We start from the raw sequence: 14,273 nt of genomic DNA, 5'->3' as shown, positions 1-14,273 counted from the left end.
TTTTTTCTGCATCCTACAATCCCCAATGATCTGCCAGACACAACATGCCACCCCTCCATGGAGATATATATTTAAGAGGAAGAAAACCCATATGCATGTCCATCTATTCCTGGTAGCTTTCTAGAATATCTCCAAAAAAATGTTTTGATACTGTATTGGAATGCCTTGATACTGTAAGCTTTCAAATATTTGAACTGGTTTTTCCTGATGATAGGATTGATTCACTTCTTGTTCTTAACATTCAGTCCAATCACTATTAACATAATAATATTCTGATTTACTTGACCAGCAAATGATCAAAAGGTTGAGTTATAAATAGGTTGAAAGAAGCTGGCCAATTTTCTTGCTGCTTTCAGCCCTTCTGTATTTGACCTCCCTCCTGCTGCACATATTTTTGCATGCATTGATAATGTGGCTATCAAAGGGCTGCGCTCTAATAGCTACATTAGGGCATGCCAGATGTGATCGTTTAACAGCAGACATGTCCTCCTGCCGTATCACAATCTGCTTTTGAAAGTCTCCTGAGTATCAAAATGACTTTGGCATGTGGCATAGGAGGCTGTTGTTCAAGAAATACCAACCTAAACTGCCCTTAGTTGATATAACTAGTTGTACACTTCTCTGGATCCCAACCAGCCCAGAGCATTTCTATACCAGGGAAGATACCACAATTTACCACAGCTTTCTGCTTCTGTTTTTGTCTCACGATCACCACGTGTGCCCTTTACACATACACTTCCATTCCGCCTCCCTGCTTTCCCCTTTAACCAGGAGTTCTATATCTTTCATTTATATAGCCACAAGATGGTGCCAGTCTGCTTCTTCTTATAGATTTCCATTTTACATGCTGAAACGGAAAGGGGATTTTTTTGTTAGTAGTTTCCCCCCTCCCCCGTTTCAAATTAAGGTAAGGAAATCCTTCTAAAGAACAAGAGAGGCACTGGATGTTTACAGCATCATGTAATAAACCAAGAAACATCTGTGAGTGGCCAGTCATGGGCATGCTATAAATTGCTCATTTAGAGAAGCCCTGAATCTCCCTGCTTCGGACCCCCACGGTGTCTTCAATGAAGTAATGAAAGCCTTCTCTAGTCTACCTTGTTGCAAACTTTCAAAAGAGAGAGCTCAGTTCATTAGACTGGTAAAGTCAATGTTACAAGGGTGGCTGGTGGTCATATTGCTCCTCTGTTAATCCTAGACATTTGTGTATTGTTCTTTATCGATTAATGATCTTAATAGGTTAATGATGTACTGATTCTGACTGTCTTAAAGATGTCCAACTGATTGTGTTACATTCTAGAAGCCTTGGTAAAAGACAAGAAAGAAAATGATGATGAAAGCTGGTCTGCTTATGATGAGCACAAGGCTTTGTATGTTCTTCAGCACTGGGATGAAATGCCTGAGTATGGGTACAAATTAGTACCAGAACATGTAGAAGTTCGATCCCTTCACAATCCAGAGAGCCCTGGTCTCCTACAGGTGAGACCAGAATGTTGCTTTCCTCATAGTACAGCATGTTTTGGTTTTGAAAGGTAGTTGTTATACAGTAGGAGTGGGGAACCTGTGACTCTCCAGATGTTGTTGGACTCCAGTTCCCATCAGCCCCAGCCAACATACCAATGGGCAGGGGTGATGGGACTTGTAGTCCAACCCCATCTGGAGGACCACAGGTTCCTCATACCTCTCATACAAGCATTTGTTTTCTTTTGTAGCCTACGAGCTGCTATACAGCAACATCTGCATAGAATTACATGCAAGGGGTTTTGCTCTAGCACAACCACAGCAGCATGGGTTGATGCCATTATATTGGCCACAGCAACAAACACATCTCTGCCATATACAGTACAGTGCATGGAACAAACCCATTATACAGTACAGAAACAGAAAGGATGATGTGGCCAGAGAGAGAGGACGGGGCCCAACTGTCAGAGTGCTAATGCTCTGAACCCTCATCTTACGCACAGCCTGGAGAGCTGTGTAAATAAACATGATATCACGGGGGGGGAGGGGACTATAAATCTCAAGTGACCTTCTAAGGAAAGGGAACATTGGGTAAGGGCTGGAACCCTTAGAACCATTCACCATTTGGAAGTGCAGTGCATCCACATAACAATATGAACAATTATGGGATTAATGCTGATGTCTCTATGTGGCAATTGGTGTTGCCCTCCTATGTTGCTTTATTAAAATGAATGGAGAGAATCTCAAACCTTCAAGAGGCATAACCATATTAGTGACTTGGTTGTTTAAGCCATGGCGGGATGTGGTATGTAAGGAAAATAGAAGGCTGTGGTTTGGAAACAACAACAGTATAACAAGAGTGATAACACTCAAACCACAAGGGTATCAAAATAGCTTTCATAAATGAATATTTCAGAACTTTTACAAATGTACAAAATACAAGCACATCAACAATATTTAACAGAGCCTGCAGTATCAACATCCAATATACATAGGTGAACTATTCACATGAAGTGTCTTTTATATAAACAGTAGTCCGGTACTATTTTGCTGTTTTGAGGGTTCTTCTTCAGTATAACGCTGAAACATAATTCAAAAACACCATACTCAGCATTTATAAGCAATAACATATTACTATGGAATGCAAACAAAGCAGAAAGTATTGGCCTCACCCACTAAGTTTACAGAAGGAGCCACGGCTACAATAGAAAGAAACCCACCAGGGTTTATCTAAAGAAAAAAATAATGAAAATTTATCATTATAAACCATTCACAATCTCAGTAAATGATGCACAGCCATGCTGTAAAAACTATCTAAGCTTACCACCATATCATTCTCGTTTCCTCAAGCCGACAGTAGGCTCTCAGTCCTTTAGAGGGTTTTCAAAAACGCTCCCAGATCTTATAGTATAGTTTATGTGATTTAATTTGCTAATAAATCATCCTAAGGGAGGAAAGCTGTGAGCTCTAAAGTAGCATTTAGTCCGAGAGGTTGAATGCAATTAAGACGATGTATCCATTCAGCTTCCCTTTGGAGAAGTTCCTTGTTCAAATCACGATAATTATACTGAAGGGGAAAGATTCTGTCAATAACAAAAAACTGGAAATGGTTATAACGATGATGGTACTCAATAAAATGTTGAACTAATGGTGCCTCCGTTGTCCCATTTCTAAGTTTTGAACGATGTTCAATAATTCGTGCCCGTACACTCCTCATAGTGGTATGTGCCATGCAAGATTTGTATATTCAATGCCTAGCCATGGCCTGACATATCGTACGAATGTGGGGACCATGGAAGAGTTAAACAATCCTCACATTACCCAACAACAGACCATGGGTTTAACCCTCATGTAATTCATGGGTCCCAGATTCACACAACACAACAAGTTGCGGCTGGGTGTTGAATATTCCAAATGGCTGCTGGCCCTCACTGCAGCCCACTAACCCTTAAATAAGCCATGGTGGGATGTCCAGTCATGCAAGCCATCCCAGGCCAGATCTACACCTTGTGTCAAACTATTACAATCCCATCATGTTAACGCTATATCCCTCTTGTGCATTTATACCTTGTAGGTAGGACACACAGTGACATTTGTTGTATTTGGGATAACGTGGAATAAAAAGCAGGAAATAACGCTATGAAAGCAGTTTATGGAATGTGTAATGTGCCCCATCAGTGCTGTTCAATACCTTTATAAAGCAATAGTGTAGATCTGGCCCAGATCCGTTGCAACAAAAACAACGAAGGATATTGTAGCAACTTAAAGGCTAACAAATTTTTTCCGCTCTGTGTTTCTATGGACACTGTTCACTTCATGAGATGTATGGACAGTGTCCATGAAAGCTTATGCCAGAAAAAAATTGTTAAGTCTTTAAGGTGCCACAAAACTCTTTGTTGCTTTTTCAAAATACCTTGGTTAATTTCCTTTCCCCAGGGATCTCTCCACATGTGGATTGATATGTTTCCAAATGATGTCCCTGCACCCCCTCCTGTTAACATCAAACCACGACTTCCAATCAGGTAAAGACTTCTGTGAACAGGAATTTATTTATTTATTTATTTATTTATTTATTTATTACATTTTTATACTGCCCAATAGCCGAAGTTCTCTGGGCGTTTTACAAAAATTAAACCATAATAAAACAACCAACAGGTTAAAAAAACAAATACAAAATACAGTATCAAAAGCACAACCAGGAATGGGAGCCAGTTTCTCAATCTTTATTTATATTTTGTCTCTATTGCCTGGGAGATCACACCAAAATTTGGATGCTCTTTATGGTGCAATTATGGTTTTAAAAATATCGAATGATCCATCCCAGGACTTACAAAGAAAGACATTATGTTTTAACCATCTCTTGGCTTTTCCATTTCTTTCTAGTTACGAGCTGCGTGTCATTATCTGGAATACAGATGATGTGGTCCTTGATGACGTCAATCCAATAACAGGAGAAATTTCCAGTGACATCTATGTAAAAAGGTGCCTTTGCTGAGACAGGTTGAGACATTCAGAAATAGAAACACTTTTAGTGGAAGTCAAACATTATGAGGATTTCCTTGTTAGACCAGACCAACTTTTCCCAACCTGGCACCCTCCAGATATGTTGGACTGCAACTCTCATACTCCCCAGCCAGCATGACACTGAGAATGATGGTAGTTGAAGTCAAGCACATTTGAAAGGCTCCAGGTTGGGAAAGGTCTATCTAGTCAAGTATCCTGTTTCCAACACAGTGGCTAGCTAGTTAACTGAGAAGCTTACTAGAGGGCCATGAATGCAATGGTCCTTCTCAGTTGTTTTGTGCCAAAGATCTGGTATTCATGGGTATACTATTTGATGTATTATCTAATCTTTTGTTGCATCATCCTTTTCGTAACCCTTTGTACAACCCCATTGTAGTTCTCATCCAAATCCCCTGCCCTATGCAATTAATATAGTTTGGCCTTCCATCAATTTGTTGATTTTTCCTTTGTCCTTTTGTTTGGGGGTTGATCAGTTTAGCAGAAGCTGCATTTTTTACTGGGAGCTTCTGTACATGATTGATTTATTGCACACTGATGATTGGTCATCCATGGAAGTTTGTGGGTCTTTTACACAACCTCATCAACCTCCAGGACAACTCCTGTGCTTTTCATCTTTTTATCCCGCTTTCAAAAAGATCGGAAATAAGCTGAAATAAGTTAATAGTGCTTTATTGGCAGTGGGTAATGCCAGCGTAGCACTATAACTCAGCAACTAGTTAGCACTGTTTCATTGAACATAGAGCATTAGCAAGAAGGGAAGTTTTCAATTCCAAATCACCTGTTCACCATCTAAAGCTACCCATCGTAAACCCAGAAAGACTCTGGAAGAAGAAAGCACAGTAAGGGTGTGGGACTTTTGTTTAATGTTGAGAAGCTCTTAGTAGCAAACGTTATCCTATTGACTTGGCTTGCAGATTTTGTACCAATATGTCCTTTAGCTAAATATGAGAGGATGCACACATGCCTTCTTTGGGACGGGAATGATACACATGTCTGGAAACTATGCGAGTGTAGATCAGTGCTCTGTGTCTCCATTTTCTATAGCCAAATATTCAAACATCCTTATACTAAAACTTTGGTAGATGCTAATGAAGGTTCTTCTGCAGTTGGATCAAAGGGCTGGAGAAAGACAAGCAAGAAACAGATGTTCACTTTAACTCTTTGACTGGGGAAGGCAACTTCAACTGGAGATTTGTGTTCCGCTTTGACTACCTCCCAACAGAGAAAGAGATAACATACAAAAAGAAGGACTCCATCTTCTCTCTGGATGAATCTGAATTCCGGGAACCAGCAGTCCTTGTCCTTCAAGTCTGGGACTATGACAGGATTTCAGCAAATGACTTTTTAGGTATGTTTTTCCCCTCACTTTTTTAAGCAATTTAAAAAATGATTTTTAGACTTGAGAGCCCTTTATGGACAAGCAGGTTTGCAACAAATAGTGTAAACTATAGGAAGGAGGTAAAAACCTAGACCTAACCCTTCTAAAAAACAAAACAAAACCCTCTGCTTCTCTCCCCACCCCCTTTGAAATCTACTTTTTAGAGGCTTTTAGCACCAAAATTCTGTTACCTAAGGCTGCTAATCTGAACTGTGGCCATTGGCAGAGATAGAAAAAAAGAACAGTTTATTACTCTAATGCTGCTTCAGAGTACAAGCACCATAATGTCAGTTGTGCAGATGACTTGCAAGCACATCTTTCTTTGGTCAATCTGTTTTCACCCTAATTTATGCAGTATTTATATGCAACAAAGGCAATCTAGTTCATTTATGTCTAAAATCCCAGTATAGCTATTAAATCATTTGGGGGTGGGGTGGATTATAAAGTTGGCTCACCAGCAAGCCAACAAACATTAAAATGCTGCTCAAATGATTCTTTCATTCACTGTTCCATATTGTTTAGATTCAGTTCCAGGCCCCTTACTGATTAGGTTGCAAGGAAATGAAACAAAACAATATGGGATAATGAATACAATCGTACAGATTCATTGGAATGGCAAACTATATAAATGGAAAACAAATATGCAGCACCATCTAGTGGTTACAAAGATACTTCAGAGTCCTGAACTTCATTGATTTTGTTGGGGCTCTATTACACGGATTCAGAACAGAGTCTGCTGAGGTATCAACTACACTTAAATGATGCAAAGCTGCATTCCCTCTGGTGCCATCTTTAACACATTGCTTATTTCCCCTTTCTGTATCCTTGCATAATGCAAGGATTTAAAACAGCCTTCCACAACCTGGTGCACTCTGGATGTGCTGGTCCCTGGTTGGCTAGGGGATGCTGGGAGTTGTAGAGCATCTGGAGGGCAACAGGTCAGGAGAAGAATCAGTGCCAGCTGCAGGTTTTTGTGGGGGTCCTTGGGCAAGACACCCTCCATGGGCCCTCAGTGAGTTTGCCTTCTCACCACCATTGCCTCCAGCTGCTACTGCTACTCCTCCTCTTTCTCATCATTGCTGCCACCTGCTTGCTTGACAGGCAGAGCCAGTGAGCACCTGCTGCTCCACCTTCTCACCATCAGCATTGACTGGAACAGGAGAGGCAGGTGAACAAGCAGGTTGAAATGCTGTGGAGGAGAAGCAACTCCAAGGGGTTCTTGGCAATGGGCCCCTGCTGCTCCACCTTCTCACCATCATCACCATTCTCTGGGACAGAAGGAGAAGCAGGTGAACAAGCAGGTTAAATTATGGAACTCACTATCACAAGATGTAGTGATTGCCATCAATTTGGGTGGCTTTAAAAGGGGGTTGGATAAATTCTTGGAGACAAAGGCTATCAATAGTTACTAGCCCTGATGGTTGTGTGTTATCTCCAGTATTCAAGGCAGTAAGCCTGTGTGCACCAGTTGCTGGGGAACATGGGTGGGAGGGTGCTGTTTCACCATGTCCTGCTTGTTCATTCCTGGCGGATGGCTGGTTGGCCACTGTGTGAACATAGTGCTGGACTAGATGGACCCTTGGTCTGATCCAGCACGGCACTTCTTATATTCTTATCAATGCTGTGAAGGAGAAGCAACTCCAAGTGGTTCTTGTCAGTGGGCCCCTGCTGGGATGTGGGTCCTCAGCAGTTGTTCAATCATGCTTATCCTTGACACTGGCTCTGGGAAGGATGGTCTACAACAAGCTAATAGCAACAAATCACCTACTAACAAATTCAGAGTTAGAGGAAGTGTTTTTAACTAGATGTAACATGTACAATTCTGGAATAGCTGGGATATCAAGAACTTTAATAAGAGACAAGGACCCTGTTCAGATGACATGCAATGCTGCCCATAGTAAGTATTTTGGTGGTGAAGCATTTTGAGCTAGTCATTATGGCTTAGCATGTTGTGTGAACCATAGAATAGAATCATAGAATAGCAGAGTTGGAAGGGGCCTACAAGGCCATCTAGTCCAACCCCCTGCTCAATGCCATATCTAACCATGGTGGCTACATAATCACAGTGAAAACATGGTCACTAACCATTTGCAGTCACTAACCATTTGCTGCAACAGGGGTAGCGGCCTAACTATGAGGTTCATCCCATGTACATTTTTGTTCTGGTTTACCCTCGAATTATCCCATTTTGGTTATATATTGCTTTTATAGTGCTTATATAGCATATGAAAACTTGTAAACTTACACCTCTGCTGTAGCGCATTGGGGAGATCCATTGAGGTTCACTCACACATGTTGTTATCCCCACCCCCCCAGATCTTCTTTGTACCTCCTCCAGTTTATTGGTTGTTTGAAGTGGGGACAACTCCCCCTCTGACAACAGGGATTGGGATTTCCTTCTCTTGTTACTGAACACCAAAGTAGAATGTTAGGTAAGACTGCAGTCAACTCTTTTGCATGCTTACTCAGTAACTAAATCCCATTGAGTTCAACGGAATGCATTTCCAAATTAGAGCCCCTTGGATTGCAGTTTTAATTTTTGCAACTTTAAAAAGAAAAAAACACGGGGTGGGTGGCTGGGGGGTGGGGAGTGAAGCGAGGTAGGAAGTGGCCATCTCAACTCCCAGTGTACGGAGGAGGAGACTTCAAATGCAGCGCCAGGACCTCCAATGACAGAGAAATTGAGAGGGAAATCACAGTTAGTGAGAGGATTAAGCCATTCCTTCCTATGTGGGGACTCCCAATAAAAACTGGACCTCCCCCATTGTTAAAAAAAAGAAAAAGAAAAAAGTGGGGAGATGCAGGATCCTCCCCCATGGAGAATGTTTCCATCTCTGCTTCCCCCTGTTTGTGTCTCTTGCCATCCCCCACTCAGCTTCACATGCTCAAAGGAATGGAAGTAGGATCTGTGTCCTTTCCCCACCAACTCCGGTTCAAATAAGAATAAGAGCAAGGAGCCCCACTCCCATGGAGAGCAAAGGGGGGGTAGGGGAATGGGGCAAAGTAGGATGGAAAAGGGCACACACACACACACACACACACACACACACACACACACACACACACACACACACACACACACACACACACACAGAGATTCAGAAGTAGCCAAAGGACTTTGTTTGAAACTGACAAGACATTTTGGTGAAACTGACCAGCCTTGTCTTGCTTTGAAGAGTGCTCTTAGGGACCTATGGAACAACATGTTCCTTTGCAATGGTAAATGGTTAAAAACACATAGAGATCTAAAGAGTCTTCCCCCCCCCCCCCGCCACCTTCCTTTCCTCCCTGTCTGTCCTGTCTGCTTGTATATATGTGGGTGAGGATTGCTGCTGCTGCTTTTTGTTGTTCAACTGGGGGATTTAGACGCTCCTGTTTCCCTTCCAGGAGGGAGTGGGGGAGTTCAGAAGCAGGAGGAGGAAAGGATTTGAATTTGCACACCCCTCTCCTTCATCAGCAATACCGCTCCTTGAAAACACGTCCACAATACAGTACATTGAAAATGATGGATGAAAACACGTGTTGAAATTTGAGCAATGTGTTTTCACATGCCCGGAGGAACCAGACTTTCCCCGCACCAAAATATTTCACTGGGGTGGGGTGGGGGGAGAGAACCACAATCACAGCAGGACGTAGTCGACATCATCCGAGTCCTTCGCAGTTAAAGCAGACTATAATGTCAGCGTCATTTGAGTCTTTTGTGTAGATATTGCTGCAACAGCACAATATAAGGCTGGTAGGATAAAGCAAGTCAGCTTAGCATGTTGTCTGAACAGGCCCAAGTTGTTTTGTGATTGTCAGGACAGAGCTCCTCTCAGCAGTCTGAGAGGAGCTAGTACCCATGGGTCATGCCAGAAGCTAGGACCTAAAAGTTAGTAAGAACCAAAGGGCAAACCAGGAAGAAGGGACAACAAGCAAGCCAGGACTAAAGCATAACCAAGGATACAGGAACACGGCAGAACTCAGGAAGGCCTTGTTGTCTGAACAAGGCTCAACTTCAACAGGAAGTCCTCATGTATTCCTTCCTGTACAGGGGACTTCAATGGTCAGCCTGGGTGGGTGGAGTCAGACCAGAACCTGAAGGTGAGATATTTACCGAGAAGCTGCCATTTGCAACTCAGTGTTTAACCACATGGGGGAGTTATATACAGATCCAGAAGCTCCTGATACCTTGATGTGCAAATCCACCCTTGAGGATGGGGTTTGCGCAGGACCTGACTGTCAGGAATAGTTTTTCAACCCCACTCAGATATGAGGTGCTTTCAGACAGAAGGCTTGTAGCACTACCAATCAAAAGACATCGTGGAGCTCTTGCCTCTTTTCCTTCTTAGTGGATTGTTTGTAGAAAGAAAGGAAGCAGCAGCTGGAAGACATGGGAGGGTTAAAAATGAAAGACATTGTAACATTCAATGAAAGAGGCAAAGTGACTGCACAATAATAGCCTTGTTTGGAAGCACCCTTTGAATACAGGCTTCCCTGTGTTTGAGCTTCCTAGCAGCTTGTAGAAAAGGAACTAGGAAAAGCCTGCTGATAAGTTGGTCAGTTGTTCCTGGGCTATGCCTTGAATCTGCTTTCTGACTCATTGTTTCCTTTGCCTTGTCTTTCCCTGATTTCCCCCAAACACTACCCAGTTCTGATTGCACATTCTGTGTCAGTTGGCCTTTGCTTCCCCCGATCCATGCTGCCGTGATGCTTGTGTCTCTGCTTCCTGCCACAGACTAACTGATGCCTTTTGGTTCACAAGGAGTTCTTCCTCCAAGCCAGATTGACAATGACCTCAGACTTTTCATGCTTTCCACTTGTGCAAATGGCTTGGCTTGTTTAATGAGTTACCTCAAGCAAGCCTATCTATCCTGTAAACACTTTCCTGCAGTGCATTTTCTCACTACTTGTATGGGGATGGTGGGTGAAGGCTCCCGTCTTGAGCAGGGAAGGGTTGAACTAGTTGATTGGTGGGTGGGTCCAGTCCAATGGTCTAGTCCAATGGTGATTCCTATAATAATGCTGGATTGTATACATTGTTTCATACCCTAATACAGGGGTGATGAACCTCAAGGACCCAGGTGGTTGAAATCTGAACCACCTGGGTCCCAGTCCAGACCTTTGAGTTCTCTAGGGTGGCCACACACCTTTCTCCTAGGCCCACCTGCTTTCTTGCAACCATGGATCATTTGGTGGTTCTCTGGCTTGGGTGTGGGTGGGTGTGTCCCCCCCCCCCCCATTCTTAAGTTGAACTATCTCTCCTAAGGCTTAATTACTGGCAGTAAGAACTTTAATCTAAATATGCTGGTATTTTGGCTCCACCTCTTTTGCTTTTCGCCCTGGCTCCCACTGGAATACAGCCCCTGAGAACTTCTCTGAAATTTAATTATTCCCTTGGGCTGAAAGAGGTTCGATATCCCTGCCTAACAGCAGCAAGCAAAATTCCTGCAATTCTCTATGGATTAAAAAGCCAAGTTTCAGCCGTCTTGGGAATTGCCTATTATCCTATATAAATGGCCAGTGTCTGAGATTCTCTCTTCTTTGCTGTGTTTCCAGGGGCCATTGAGTTAAAGTTAAATGACATGGTAAGAGCTGCCAAGAGTTCAGAGCAGTGCACCATCAAGATGGCCAAGGAGAAGGCCATGCCTCGCTTTTCCATCTTTCGAAACAAGCGGATGAAAGGCTGGTGGCCGTTCATCAAACTTAAAGGTCAGGAAGACATTGAAAGGGAAGAGAGGGAGGCTAAGCAGAAGAAGAAGAAAAAGAAGAAGAAGAAGTGGAGGAGCTCAGTAAAGCCAGAAGATGTTGAGTTTTCAGATCCCAGTGGAAACATTTTCATCCTAACAGTAAGATAATATACAGTTGTAGGGAAGGGTGACCTGAAAGACTTGTGGGCACAAGCACAGCCATTCTGAAGGGAGGGAACCCTTACTGGGCAGGTGGCCTCCTGATGGACTGAGGTCTTCAAGAGAAGCCCAGTCCCATATCTGAGGAGAGGGTGGTAGAAATGAGGGATACGGCAATTGTTTCTCATTAGCCGTGGTGCTTTCTTTTGGAATTCCCTCTCAAAGGAAACTTGCCAGGTCAGTTCTATCATCAGCTTTCAAACATTAGTTTAAAATAATGCCATTCTAGTAGGTATTTTGTGACAAGAGGAAAGTGGTTCGTGTTTTTTTAAAACTGCACTAATAGTATTTTACCTGTTGCTGTGTGTTCTTTTTTAGTTTTAGTAGGTAATAAGTATTGTTTTAATTGCAAACTTTAAAAAAATACTGTTTTTATTAGTTTTGTTGTGATCTAATAAGATCTCCAGGTTCCCCAGATGGCCATACCCCCTTTCCCAAACTCCAGTCATTTGGTGTTTTACCAACATTTGCGCGAGATTTTCCCATTCTAAAAGGATGAAATGCATTTCCTAAATCTTAGAGCTTCTCAACACAGGGCTTATATTGTGTGATCAAGATTGGTTGCTTATGGACATTTGCTGGTTGTTTAAACCACATTGTTAACCTCCAGGACCCCTCCTGCGGTTTATGGTTTTTATCCCACTTTCAAAAAGATCAGAAATAATGCGATAAGAGGTGTTAAGTTGATCTATTGGCTGTGTGAAATAACGGCATTGCACTATAATCACAGCATCATCTAGAGGCTGTAAAACAAAACATATAGAAACATATAGAACTTGCTGAGAAAGGACTTTCCTCGATTCAAGCCACATGTCCACCCATGTAAAGGAGCCAATCTTAATCCCACAAAGAATCCGGAAGCAAAAAGCCCCTGTAAGAATGAGGGATTTCAGCCTCATCTGATGAACCCCTTAGTTACGGGCAATAAGAGCTTTAAGCTAAAATATGCTGGTTTTCTTGATAATTTTGGCCTGACCCCTTTTTCCTTTGGCAATGTCTACACATTTTGTAAGAAGGATAAATCCAGAGATTGACGTTTCCCTTTTTCTTGATAGTGAATTTGATTATTTTACAGTTAGTTTGCTTTCAATTGCTATGTAAGTAAGCTGGGTTCCTCAGAAACAGGCTGTATGAGAGAGGAATTTTGCTCCATCTGGGATCTGTTCATTTGCATTGGTCAAGCTGGTGTTTTCTTTAAACAAACTCTTGCAATATGTCTGACACTTTTGTATGGTGTGTTTCTCTCCAGGGAAAAGTGGAAGCTGAATTCCAGCTACTGACCATAGAGGAGGCTGAGAAGACCCCAGTTGGTCTGGGGCGGAAAGAGCCAGAACCGCTGGAGAAACCCAAGTAAGTGCCAATAGGTTTGGAAATGGTCCAACTATGCTTCCAACCTGCTCTGCTCTGCCATCAACATGGTGCCACTGAAAAAATGTGGTGGGTTTAAGCTCCTTAGAATCATACTATTTGTGTCCATGAGGAGACAGTTGATCAGAGGATTGGGATGATCTGATGCAGTGTAGCCCAGTTGCACACAGAGGTCCTGATGCTTTGCTCTGTGCTGTGTCCAATTGTTTTGAGTATTACCTTGCACCCAGATGACTGCTCCTTGCACCAGAAGATGTAGGAAAAGAGGCAACAAGCATGCACCCTACATTTACTAAGAATCAACATATGCCCTTTAAAATCACAGTCCTGCTGCAGTTGCCCAGTTTACGACCCACAAATATTAATTCACAATAATGTGAATAAAATGGGATGCACTAATTTCGTTAGAACATACTCTTTTAACTGGTGATATGATTCAGTACAAAGAATCATTTGCTTCTCAGGTGTTCAGGTACAAGCAGAGAATGTTAGATTAGACCAATTCATGGAGGATAAGGATACCAAGGGTTACTAGTCATGATGTCTATATATTACCGCCAGCAGAGATACAGAACAACTGAGGGCCAAAGTCCATTACAGAGAAGATCTTGGGGGGCACATTATACACATGATGGGTGGGGCCAAAGGGAAAGGAGGTGAAGCCAACATTTCATACTAGGGTATTTTGGCTCAAAGCTTTTTCTGCCTGTAATTAAGCCTTAGGAGAGACATTTCCACCTTTTAGAATGGGGAAAACCTCACAAAAGCTGGGAAACCATAGAACAAGTGTGTGTGTGTGGGGGGGTGTCAGTGGGAACCACCTGATGATGTGGGGTAGGGGAATCCTGGAGGGGGATGGATTGGGACCCATTAGGGCTGGATTTGGCCGCTGGGCCTGAGGTTCAACACCCCTGACTTCCAGGATTGGAGATAGGAAGGCTCTGAATACCAGTTGCTGGGGGAAAACAGGGAGATTGAGCCATTGCCCTCATGTCTTGCTCGTGGGCTTCCCATAGTCATTTGGTTGGCTGTTGTGGGAAACTGGATGCTAGGTAGGACTTTGGTCTGATTCATCAGGACTCTTCTTGTGTTTTTAATAGAATACAGTTGTTCAGGGGTGTAAGCTGATCTGTCTTGATTGTGTTATTTAGTAT

The 14,273-nt window shown here is 42.7% G+C and overlaps 1 protein-coding gene across 1 annotated transcript in view; it reads left to right on the top strand.

The window, feature by feature from the left end:
- Nucleotides 1-14,273, top strand: part of LOC134411013 (fer-1-like protein 4) — a 71,508-nt gene that overhangs the window by 56,709 nt on the left and 526 nt on the right. Inside the window, exons 39-44 of the mRNA XM_063144588.1 lie at nucleotides 1,301-1,479; nucleotides 3,898-3,983; nucleotides 4,345-4,443; nucleotides 5,592-5,833; nucleotides 11,402-11,691; nucleotides 13,001-13,101. Coding sequence (XP_063000658.1) covers nucleotides 1,301-1,479; nucleotides 3,898-3,983; nucleotides 4,345-4,443; nucleotides 5,592-5,833; nucleotides 11,402-11,691; nucleotides 13,001-13,101 — 997 coding nt within the window. The remainder of the gene's footprint in view (nucleotides 1-1,300; nucleotides 1,480-3,897; nucleotides 3,984-4,344; nucleotides 4,444-5,591; nucleotides 5,834-11,401; nucleotides 11,692-13,000; nucleotides 13,102-14,273) is intronic.

Source organism: Elgaria multicarinata, chromosome 1 (assembly GCF_023053635.1).
Source record: "Elgaria multicarinata webbii isolate HBS135686 ecotype San Diego chromosome 1, rElgMul1.1.pri, whole genome shotgun sequence".
Lineage (NCBI taxonomy): Eukaryota > Metazoa > Chordata > Lepidosauria > Squamata > Anguidae > Elgaria > Elgaria multicarinata.
The sequence above is the reverse complement of the archived record's forward strand: the minus strand, read 5'-3'. Positions and strand labels throughout refer to the sequence as shown.